The following is an 11,973-nucleotide window of genomic DNA, read 5'->3' on the forward strand; positions in this document are numbered from 1 at the left end:
TTTTTACAAGCCCAAGTTTTGAAGGCCCCACATCAAGACCGCTGGCCTCAGTCATCAGTCACAAGCACTGCAGCTTTTGTCACCCTGTCACCCCTAACCACTGACGCACACACGAAAGCAGACTCGCGAGTCTCTAATAAATGGGGCCGGAGGCACGCGCAGCAACGCACGCAGCAGCGGCAGTCAAGTTACTAGCTATGTATCGGGCGTCCCATCGTGGGAACAGGCAGCTTGTACATGCACAGGTGGCGCTGTCAACTCGCCAGTCAATGTAAACATATTCTTCACCCCTCCTGATTCCCCCGCCATTCTGCACAACACCTAAACTTCCCCGTGCGCCCGCTAAACTCTCTCACCCGGCACACCCCTTTTAGCCGCTCGCCAAGTCATATTCTGCCAGCTGCCAGTGGCCCAACTCAAGCCAAGCCAAATAAACAGGCAGACTCAGCCGGCTGCGCGGACAGCTCCTGCCAGGGTCTCCCCGCACAACTCAAGTTCACATTGCAAAAATGGTTGCCGTCCGATGCCTGCGCTTCGCAGCCTAGCACCCAGGTAAAAGGGGCCAGCCTCCCAAGAGCCGCTCGGAGGCACGGGGGCAGTGAACGCCGCGACAGACCGGTGTTACATGACTTGTCTGGCGGCGGGGGGCGTTGTCATTCAGCCGGTCTCTCCCATGGCCTCCTCCTTGACCTCGTGCGGATTCAACATGCCGGGGATCTGCGCCATCCTCTGCCGCTCCGCCTGCAGTTGAAGCATGCGGAGTCACTTCCATCGTGGCAGAGCCACAAAGCACAGCGGTGTGCCAACAGGAGATGATCATAGGACTGAAAATGCATCCACACTGGGCTTGCAGGGATGCCATGCAACAGGCCTCAAAAAGAGACAAAGAGAGGCATGGGACCACTTGGGATGCACACTGTCCAAGCAATTATGCAAGCTAGCAATCGGTGGGTGCCATTTTCTCCCCACGAGCCCTGAATTCTCTCTTTATCATGACAGATGATAGCATGCTCCATGGCAACACTGTGTGTCAGAAAGAAGGAAGGCAGGAGTTCCGATAGCACCTCGCGCTGCGCGGCGGCTTCTTCGGCGAAGAGGTCGGCATTGTTCTTGTCGGCGAAGGACTTGGTCTGAACCAGGAAGTCGCGCAGGTGGGCCTTGAAGGCGCTGTCCTCCTTCAGCTCAAACATGCCCGTCACGCACGCCTGCGCACGTCATCACCCGCACACTCAGCCAACTTGTTAGCATTACTATTGTTTCCTGCCCAAAAGGCAAGGTACGTCCTGCAGACAAGCTGCAGTCAAATCCTACCCCTTGTTGGACTCCGGCAAGGCCCAATCAACCATGGGCACGGTGCTCAGAATTTATGCCGCCCCCTGCCAGCCGGGGCCAACTTGTACTAAATTGATATTCAATATATCGTTCACGCGCAAACCTCTCTGAGCCGCAATGCCCAACAGATTGGCTGCAAAAGCATAACGCCAGGCAGAGAGGGTGTTGCAGAAGCCAAAGTGCTCCAGAAACCAACAAAACACCATCTGGAATTTCACAGGCAACCCATGACACAGCAGTGGACAACTCGCATGAGCTGAAGCCATGGGGGTGCCTTCAATGACTGCTCGGCTGTCTCCTCTGAAGGCTTGGATGACAATTCGAGAGGGTTGCACAGGCTTTTCAAAGGCGAAGTTTATTGATGGCAGGGTTGCCCCAGTCATGCAGCTGCTGCATGACTGGCTGCTGGCGGGGCAATCCTGCTGTCGACAAAGTCTGGCCTTCAGAAGCCTGTTCAGATACCGTACTCGGCCTAATACTTAGTCAAAACCAATCAAATAAAACCTTCAAAAAGGGTCAAATAATAATTTTGTATCTCCAAGAATATTGAGGCTATAAAACGTTTGAAGGCAGCTTTTGAAAGCTGTCAACGGAGGCATTCCATTGGAGTTGACTTTCTGCACTCTTGCATTGTTAATGCCTTCCTAAAGTTAATCCGACTAAGGGGCACTCCGACTTTAATTAGGACGAGCACGGCAGGCAACAGGTGAAGCAAAAGCGCACACCTCGACCTGCTGCGGCCGCAGGTTGGGGAAGGAGGTGGTGAGGAGTTGGGAGACGTGCTGGTGCACAAAGGCGGCGTTGTTGGGGAAGGTGGAGGGGCCCAGCGCGGCGGTGTCCCACAGGGGGGCCTTGATCACGTCCGTGTTGACGATGGTGAACAGGTGGTGCAGGATCTTCGCGTGCATCTTCAGGCCCGGCTTGTGGAACGTGTCTGCGCAAATAACAGCAACAAACGACTCTTAGCCTGAAAGTTTGTTGATACACATTCCTGCTCGAATTGAGTGGGAATCCAACTGCTGCAAACAGGGGATGACACTGGCGGCTGAAGTTTTTGGGGCCGCATAGAGAATGACAGGGAGCGTTGACAGCCTCAAGAATTCCCAGCTCCAGAGGGCTGCAATGGCTAATGACATCAGCAAGCATGCGCAAAGGCCAGCGATTTGCTGTGCAGTACGGCAAGACAACGGATGGCTGTCTTGCACATTGCCGACCCTCAGTGCCCATCATGCTTGTGGTATGGGTCTGCACATTGCCAACCCAGTGCCCACCTTGCAGAGTGCTGCTACCGCCATAAAATGTCGCAGAAATGCAACCAGTAAAAAGGGCGGAAGGGCGAGCGCACACCGGTCATGACGGCGAAGATCTCCTGCACGAGCTGGAGGTAGTAGGTTTGGTGGAATTGGGTGGCGTAGTCGCTGCGGCTGAACATGAGCAGCAGCTCAAGCAGCAGGTTGAGGCCGGTGTCCGCCACGTTGCGCTCGGTGTGGCGGAATGCCCACACGATGGAATCGATGACCAGCTTGAGCTGGCCCGGGGACATGGCGAAGAGCGTGGGGAAGCACGCGTTGGTGATCGCCCGCAGCAGGTTGAAGAACTGCAGCCGGTGCTCCGGGTAATCCTGCATATGCATGCGCAAAGATCTCAGCCTTCTCTGTAGCCTGTGAAGCCAAAAAATTTGTGCAGCATGTATGCACCTTCAATTCCTCATCAAGGCCCCGACAGCCAGCGTTTGCACCGTGTCCGTCATTCGGGGGGGTTGAGAAGATCAGCGCGCATTTCATGGATGGCATCGGTATATGCCACCACCAAGATGATCCAGAAGGACCTCTGGGGATGTGCGAAGCTGCCAGTCTTATTTGTGGCGAATGGTCACACCCAAGACTGCATGCAGCTGCGGTTTCACAGGCCACCATATATTTGACGAGCTACGCATACATCACGCATTCAAGGGCCCTTCAGCCGGTACTTTGCACCATTATCTCCAAGTTGGCATAAAACAGCAGCAAAGAAGGAACGTGACACCCTGCAGAGGCTTGGTGAGCACAGGCGGCGGCAGCAGGGAGCACCTCAAAGTTCTTGGTGATCATCTGGAGGGTGCATTCGAAGACGGCCTCAAAGATGCGCGGAACCTCGGCCGCCATTGCCTCACGCAGCTTTGAGATGATCGCCGCAAACACGCTCAGCACCTCCGCATCCCTGCACCAGGGTTTCAGGGAATTAAATTGCTGCAAGAGAGAAAATAAATGTAAAAGGGTATCCATTAAGTTTACCCCTGAGATCAAAGCTTGTTTCCGCATCCCCAGACATGCCCTGCAAGCTCAATGAAAACCAGCAAGACCGCCAGCCAGACTCATGTCGAAATTGGCAGCCATCAGGTATCCTGACAAATGGTCAGTAAAACGACAGCACACCTGGGCGATGATTGAAGGCACCTTCTCGTCAGAAAAGAGTCTTGAGAGCCTCTTCTGAATAAGGATGCGACGCTTTATTCCCAGGTATACTAGCAATTAATGAATGACACGACATCATGCATTCGTAGAATATGTATGCAGATTCTTCCTCATACGGGTCTCTTCTGGAAGGAAGACTACTTCCCAGGTACACAGGCTCTTTGTTAAACATGACGGCATGCCTGAAGAAAGGGGCAAAAGCAGCATCTCTTCAGGAACTCTCTTGAGTGCCCTTTTCGAAGAGAATATGCTTTCGTCCTCATCCAAGGTACACTGACACTTGGTTGGTGATATGACAGCATACCTGAGCTTGGAAAGAAGGCATCTTCTTTAGTGAATTAATCTTTCAGACCCTCTTCAGAAAATGAACCGCGCCCACTGCTCCTGAAGCATTTCTTTTAAAACACTGACAACATGCCCGGGCGAGAAACGGAGGCAGCCTTCTACAATTGGAGTCATACTGAAGGTAAGGGCCTGAAAAGGAAGCCCAACTACCTGACTGCCTAAGATGGGCAGCTGCTCGCAGCAAAGCAGGCGGTCAGGCAGAAAACTGCGGGGAAGCTGGCCGCAGCGCGAAAGGCCGCTGAGTCCATCGCGCCGAGTGAGGCTGCACGTTTCAAGCCAAACATGGCGCAGTCTGCCGAGCCAGAAATGGCGCAGCTTGCAGGGCTGCTACGATTAGTAATGGGATGACAAAAGCCCACCTGGCATCTGGGACGTTGCGCGCGTAGTCACCCAGGATGGGATCCATCATGGCGGGCACAAACTGGGTGGCGATCAGCTGCGTGTCCTCGCACTTGTCAACAAACGTCTCAATCAGCCGCAGCGTCGCCTTCTTCACCGCGCGCATCAGCTTCACCTGCGATGTGCGCGCCGCGTGCGGGCCGCCACTTGCTATCGCCGCCGATATGAGCTCGCTGTACATCCTGTGAGGGAGGGGACACAGCCGGCGGTCAGTCATATAAGCACGGTCACTTTTTTTGTAGATCCTCGAGTTCGTGAAGATCAGGACCGCAAGCTTGCATGGCTACGCGGAGAAACACACACAACAGTCTCGGCAGATGTGGGCCAGGAGCCTCAAGGCACTCATCTCCAGACCTGAGCAAGAGGAATGTTGCCTGGCATGCTCATAGCCTCTTCGCACCGTTCCAATGGACAGCAGACATGGAATGATCTTTGCGCCCGTCGATCCAAGTGGCAAGCCTTTAAGGCCCCAAAATCTCAGCCGGATTGTCTTTAATGTATGCACCGACAAGCAGTAAATTCAGGGGGGCGGCGCACCGGTACATATTGAGCATGTCCAGGTAGATGAGGGTGATCTGGGAGAGGAAGGGCTGGCCGAGGGAGGAGGCGACGGAGGCGTTGGTTGACAGAATGTTCTGCACGTTGCGCATCACCTCGGTCTGCTTCAGGATGTCCGCCTGCGCGCTCGCCTGCCCCACTATCTCCCGCCACGTCAGGTTGGGGGGCGCCATCAGCTGCGCCTGCGCGCACAGAACAGGGCGCAGGATACACTCAGGGGGCGCATGTAAAGAGGCTGCGATCATCAGACAATGCATTTATGTTCTCTGATATCTGCGTGCTGTGAAGACCTCTGATTGTAATCTTGAACAGGCATTCCACACTCCGGTATGATGATACCGGATGATGGCAGCTGCAACTTCACGTACACTTGATGCGGCCTGTCAGTCATGATGACAGTCCTTCTGAAGAAAAGACTGGCCAACTCATGACTGTACTTAGTGTCTCAGCATACATTTGACCACACCGTTCCAGTATTTGAGCCATGCAGATCAAACAAGAAGGAAAGTAGGAAAGAAGGCCAGCAGCGCACCAGGTATTGTTCTCGTCGCTTGGCGTCAGAGTCTGCGGAGATCATGAGGCCCACGGCCTCATAGAACATGTGGATCTGGTGAGTCTCAAGGTCCTGGATCGTCGCCGTGAGTTCCCCCAGCAGCTCCGATATGAACGGCTCTGTCTCCCCAACCTGCAGTGGGCATGCAAGGCCATTAAGTGCGCCAATCATATCGCAATATGCATGGAAATCCCATTTGCTCGGCCCTGCACAGTTCAGCCAAAGAGGTTCGATTTTTACGCAGTTCCTCCATCAAAGAAGATGTTGCCTTCAACACATGCCTGGGATCTTCCCAGGAAATCTTTGCTTTGCCCCAAGGGCTATGACAGCAGAAGGGGGCGCTGCTCCCCTTGAATTCAGCAAGCTCTCATTAAGCTCTGTTCTGCAAGCAAAGAGCCTCAGCTGCAATCACAAAAAAGGAAAGCCGGGCTGAAGAGGGAGGGTGGGCGTGCCTGCATGATGACGAACTTGCGCTTGCACTTGTGGCAGATCTTGAGGAAGGTCTCGCAGGCCATGTCCTGGACGCCGGGGTGAGTCTCGTGCATGAACTCAAACAGCTTGTTCACAACCGTCTTCAGGAACTTCCAGTGATTGCGCAGGAAGCGCGGATACTGCCCCACGACGTACCTGCACACAATTACTTACGCAGTCAACAACCTGCAACAAGATATACACTCTTGTGCTCCCCAGGATGACGCCACAAACTAATCAGGCGTGACGATGGACAACTGAAAGCGAAGACCAGAGGGCATGAAAAGGAGAGAAAGCATGGCTAACAATGCTAAGCCCCCGGCACAGGACCCGAGGGCCGAGAACCTAAATACGGTTGCACTCTGTTCATCTTCTGGTGGAACTCAAATAACAAAGGCCTGTTCAACTGGTAGCCAGGCTGATGGGTGTGCATGTACGTGTGCTAAGTACATCCAAGTCTCTCTGGAACCAAGGAATGATGGCTCAGATGCGACCACCCAAGGAGCCGTCACACTTGATTTCGGAGATACTTGTGCGATCAAGCACAATTACATGCACAAGCATGCGCGCACTTTCTGCTGCCACAGTGGTCAGATCACACTGTGACCGGGCTCTAGGCAAAACATGCATGCAGCTTGCCGAGGCCAAATCAAGTTGTGGCAAAACGCCAACCAGTTCTCTCCTCAAGGTCCAAGTTAAGAATGACCCAGACGCCAGGCACGTTGATGCGCATGCATGTAAGAATGCTGGCAAGAATGGCAGTGTCTTTGAAACAGTGCAACGCTGGCTTGCATTGCATCAGTCAACATGAGCCATCATTATACTGGTTTCGGAGAGCCTCTCATGTGCTTAGCAGTGACAAATGCAAGCGCACAGCCTTCTGCTACTCTTATTGATAGACAGGTGCACAGCTCTCCTTTGCCGAGAACCCCATACTCTCAAGAGGCAACCGCAATCATGCATGTGCATGTGAGTGGGCTCCTTACATGCGAGTCTCCCGGAATTAATGCAACGCTGGCTTGCGAGACAGATTGTCACATAAAGCCAGCTTCACATGGTTTCGGAGATACTCACGTGCCATAGCATGGACACATGCATATGCAGCGCACTCTACAGCTATCAGACCACCGAGCCCACTGGCCAGCAATCACCTTCACGAAAGAACTTGTCCAGGAAGCCACTGACAAATGGCGTGGTTTCTGCATCCCTGCCTTTCCTGTCAGGTGCCCCCATGAAGAGCACTCTAAGCTGCCACCTCAAGATCCAGAAATAAAGGTGGTACAATGAGACATACAACTCTTGTTCTCACTACCGCCTGAGGGATCAGAGCTGGGAGGGAAAGGTTGAACCCTCAACAAGGCCAAAATCAAAAATTTGACTTTTACAAGTGCATGCCGTCTTGAAATTGTAGCATGGAAGGGAAAGGGGCGTTGGTGCGCGCACATGATGTTGGATGCGATGACGGCCTTGTTGTCCTTGCCGCGGGTGATCTCGCAGAGGTTGAGCAGGTCGCGGATGACTGTAACCAGGAAGCGGTTCTCCTGCTCCTCCATCATGCTGCCGCTGATGCTGCCGATCGCCCAGCACAGCGTGTTCAGCGCGCCCCAACTCCACTCCTTCCCGTTCAGCTGCGCAGCGGTGCACCCCTTGCAGTGTGACATTTCTGCTTTACCCGTGCAGTGTGTCACTTGTGATTCACCGGTGCATCGTGTCACATCTGGTTACATAACAGCTGCGACAGGAACTGCAGGGACAAGCAAGTGCAGGGACAAAATGTTTAAATCCAGGAATACAACAGGCATGCAGCCACCGAAAGCCAACTGTCAAAAAACATTTACTATTGCTATGCTTCCATTTGAAACACAGCAACAGCTCTGCTGACGCCCCCATGGCAGCGGTATGGAATGGAGCAAGTGAGCACCATCCCAAACCAGTGCCAGAAAGTAATCAGCAGGGCCATTGCCAAGAATGCACACTGCGGGGGCATGTGCGAGCATGTGCGCGCACCTGCAGGCGGAGCTTTTCGAGCATCTGATTCTCGGTGTCGTCATGGTCCAGGTGGCTGAGGTAGACCAGCGTCTCATGCATCGTCTTGTAGCGCGCCAGCGTGTCTGTGTCCTTCATTGTCTCGCGCACAATGTTGCCGTTCTCGTCCTCCACCACAATCACCTGCACACATTTGTTAAACACTTATGCCTGAATCTGCCATGTCCGCCTACCAGATTTGAATATGTGCTCAGCCATTTGTGTTCCCCTAGGTCATTTGTAATCTGATTACCTCTAGATAGTGCACCTTTTAGCATGCATAGCAGAAATTGCGCCAAGTTCATATCCATCTTTCACCATGATCTTTGGCAGCAGCCACAAGGGAACATGGGCAAGTGTACAGCAATCAACCTGCATTGACCAGAGGAAAGGTGTGCAATTTTAGCACAACCGCACAGTCCGGCAACTGCAGTGTGAGATGCATGCAGTTTTAGTACTCTTGTCTGATAAAGGCAAAGGGCAGCGCACCTCCTCGGGCTTGGCCATGCGCGAGATCATGAGCAGGCGCAGGCGCGACAGCACAGCGCCGTACAGGTGTCGCCGGCCGGTGGCGGCCGGGGCCGCGCCGCCGAACGCAAACGCGGCGTTAGCGTCGGCCATGCCGGTGGTCACGCTGGCGTAGACGTCCGGGACAAAGTAGTTCCAGAAATCCAGGCAGATCTTGAAGACCTCGTCGTCGTCCACAAAGCTCACGCTGAGCAGGTAGTCCAGGCCCAGCAGCAGCGCCGCCCGGTTCTCATCGGTCGTCTCCAGCGTCGGGATGTGCGCCTGCGTGGCGGTTGGAAATACATCCCATTAAGAAGGCATACGATTTGTCGACTTCAAGCATTGAATTGCCAAAAAGAGAAGCTCTCTGCCAGGAGCTCCTCCCCAACAGGAGCAAAGGCTCCTCAGCGGTTCTTCAGGCTCCTTGATTGATCTGGAGGAAGTCAGCAATGTTACACAGCAGCAAGTGCATTCTCGTAGGTTAGACATTGCCCGTTTGCCTATTCAGCTCCTCAACAATTATGAAGGTCAACAAATATTGTTGGGCATCTTCGGAAAATGCAGCTTTGGGTTGGACTGGTCCAGCACTGGAGCGACTGTATTGGAAAGTGAGCGACATCATCACGTATGAGAATGCACGGGGCTGCAAGCCAGTAGGCAGTGTGCAACTGGGGGCCAGCAACTGACCTTAAAGAAGGTGGTGAGGAAGATGGCCAGGTTCTGCACAAAGTCCTGGTCCTGGTCACTGCCGCGCTCGTAGGCGGCTGGAATGTTGGTGCCCGCGGGCAGGATGCTGCCCAGCTGCCCAATCCACACCTTGAACAGGCCCTCAAAGTGGGTGTTGTGCTCCGCGCCCACTTGGAGACCGGCCACCTGCGCAAGCAGACATAATTACGCCACAGTGCCAGAGACAGTCTTGGTTTGACTTTCACTACGACAGCAATTATCTGGCAGCGACCCGCTCAGAGCTCCTGTGTTTAGCGTGCATCCTGCTTGATGCTGTGCAGAGTGCTTTTCCTTCAAGGTCAAGAATCCCCCGTTTTGCACTCCTCCTTGTCATTGATGAACAGTAGGCATGCATGCATGCAAACTGTCAGGAGACCTTGGCTGAGCCCAGAAATCCTCAGCCATGCATTTCCGCATGCATTGCAACATTACGGAATATTCTGTTTGTGACCAACATTTTGCAGAGAGTTTGGGGGGGGGGGAAAAAAAGCGCACCTCAGTGAGGCATTGGAGGGCAACATTGCGGAAGGGCTGCTGAGGGAACAGCTTGAGCAGGACCTCGACCAGGTTGGAGTTGAAGATGTAGGCCAGGGGCACCCACGACAGGAACGCGTGCAGCGTGGACAGCGTGGCGCGGATGAGCTCCGGCTTCTGGCTCGCGTTCAGCACAAACAGGCACAGCTCGTGGATCAGCCGGAACTCCTGGTTCAGCGAATTCTTCAGCTCCTTCGTCTTTGCCTGCGCACATCCAATATTTGTCACTCACCCACGGCCTCATATCCACAGCACTCTCCTCCTTTTCCTCCTCCTCTGACTCAGTACAAGCTATCCACACTTGCGTGGCGCCTCCTTCAACTTACTAAAGACAAGTGCGTTTCTCCCCTCTCTGCGTTGACAGTCAACCTGTAGAGACTGTTGCCAATGTGCCATGCAAGGAATTACAGGAAGCAAATGCAGCAGCACATTGTAGAATGTTCTGGCACGCATGCAGCCCATGTGCAAGCACAGACGCACACCTGGGTGAGTTCGCCGCGGGAGAAGTCAAAGATCTCCTCAGAGAGCAGCTTGAGGATGACCATGGAGTTCTCGCACAGCGGCTCGCTCGTCTTGGACGCTGCCACAATGTCCGGGATGAAGGTGGGCCACTTGTGCGGCCAGTCCTGCTTCAACACCTGCGGCGCCAACAACGCTCATCTCACACACCATCTCGAGAGGAGCTTCCTAATAGGCAATTGCAGCACTGATTCAACCACATCTTGCAACTTAAAAAAATCAGCAACCCTTCATGTGCATGTCCCCAGAATTTGCAAGCTGAGAACTGGACAACTGGCTTGTATAGAGCAGGTTGACTGATAGTAGCAAGGGGCATGTGCACGGCACAGGCAGAGGCAGTGCCATGGCTGATGGGATAGTGTCTGTGCGTACCTGCACTAGGAGGATGTTGAGTTTGTTCAGGAAGACCTTCTCACGGCGCAGCGTGACCTCGTCAGAAGATATTTTGATGATGAGGTTGGAGAGGTAATTTTTGATGCCCTCCCTCTGCTGGTCGTCTATGGCACCCCATCTATGCTTTATAAGCTCCTCCAAAATCTGCGGATCAACCGTTGGAACTGCGTTAGGACTTAATGGAAAGGCAACAACAAAGTTTGATGAGCCTGCTCTGCAGGTGACCTTGTCTATGGATTGTGCTGAGATCTCATGCAGGCAATTCTTGCTCATTCAAGAACCAAGTTGCGCGAGTTGGCTTTGCAGTCCTTTATGTTGCTGTCAGGACAGTCCTTTCGAGAACACAAAAGATAGGGCTTTTCTGTATGCATTACATGGAAAAAATGTGTCGTTGTCCAGATTAAGATTACCTGTAGAGCGAAGAACTTGGACTGCTGGCTCTGTGAATGCTCCAATATCCTGTCCACACGCGTCCAGGCATCTGGGTGTTCCTGTATTTTGCGAAGGATGTCTTCTGCAGTCGTCCTCTGCAAGGAACAGCCCCACGTCAGGTATCTTTTGACCTTGCACACATATAATAATATTATAATCGTAATGGGCGCCATTGGAACGCCTTCTAGAAGTGATCTTTTACTGTAACAACAGCTGCCTTTCCGCCTTTTGTATCGGGGATCCACATACTCCCTCGTCAAGGCCTCAGGCAATCAATCAAAGCGACATAGGAGATTCGCAGCAAGCTGCAGATGTCGTATTTTCTTCACAAATAAAGCTTCATCACACCTCTGCTGGGGTAGCTGCGCCATAAAATGCTGCCACCGTTGCGTCAAGCAATGGAACATCAATAGGCTGACTGTAGTCCAGCAGCTGGGCTGCTGGCCCGGAGGCCATGTCTCTTACTTGTCACCACACGCTTTGTAACTTCACACTGCTCAGCAGAACCATCCTCTACAGGGCGTGGTTAAAGTCAATGATGAAACAGCGGATGCGAAGCCGGTGACATTCTGGCATCAAGCAAAATGAATTTCCAGCAATCGCAGAAAAGGCTTAAGCGCGCTGCATCTGCTTTGCCAGCAAAATTGCTTTCGCTTGTCACGGTTGCCTGATTGGGCAACAGCTGGGAGTCATCGAGGGCTTGTGATGGGGCGTCTTGGAGGATTC

General features: G+C 53.2%; 1 protein-coding gene across 1 annotated transcript; it reads right to left on the reverse strand.

The window, feature by feature from the left end:
• Positions 1–129: 129 nt before the first annotated feature.
• On the reverse strand, positions 130–11,703 carry COCSUDRAFT_66704 (hypothetical protein; the record flags this gene model as incomplete). Its single annotated transcript, XM_005646320.1, has 18 exons — positions 130–741; positions 1,065–1,205; positions 2,058–2,266; positions 2,680–2,953; positions 3,402–3,531; positions 4,490–4,711; positions 5,067–5,269; positions 5,620–5,772; positions 6,105–6,267; positions 7,555–7,739; positions 8,119–8,280; positions 8,626–8,925; positions 9,331–9,516; positions 9,865–10,107; positions 10,386–10,541; positions 10,795–10,959; positions 11,226–11,342; positions 11,596–11,703. The coding sequence occupies 18 exons, from the start codon at positions 11,701–11,703 to the stop codon at positions 658–660; spliced, it is 3,201 nt and encodes a 1,066-aa protein (XP_005646377.1). The 3' UTR covers positions 130–657.
• Between the last annotated feature and the right edge of the window lie 270 nt (positions 11,704–11,973).

Source organism: Coccomyxa subellipsoidea, assembly GCF_000258705.1.
Source record: "Coccomyxa subellipsoidea C-169, whole genome shotgun sequence".
NCBI lineage: Eukaryota > Viridiplantae > Chlorophyta > Trebouxiophyceae > Coccomyxaceae > Coccomyxa > Coccomyxa subellipsoidea.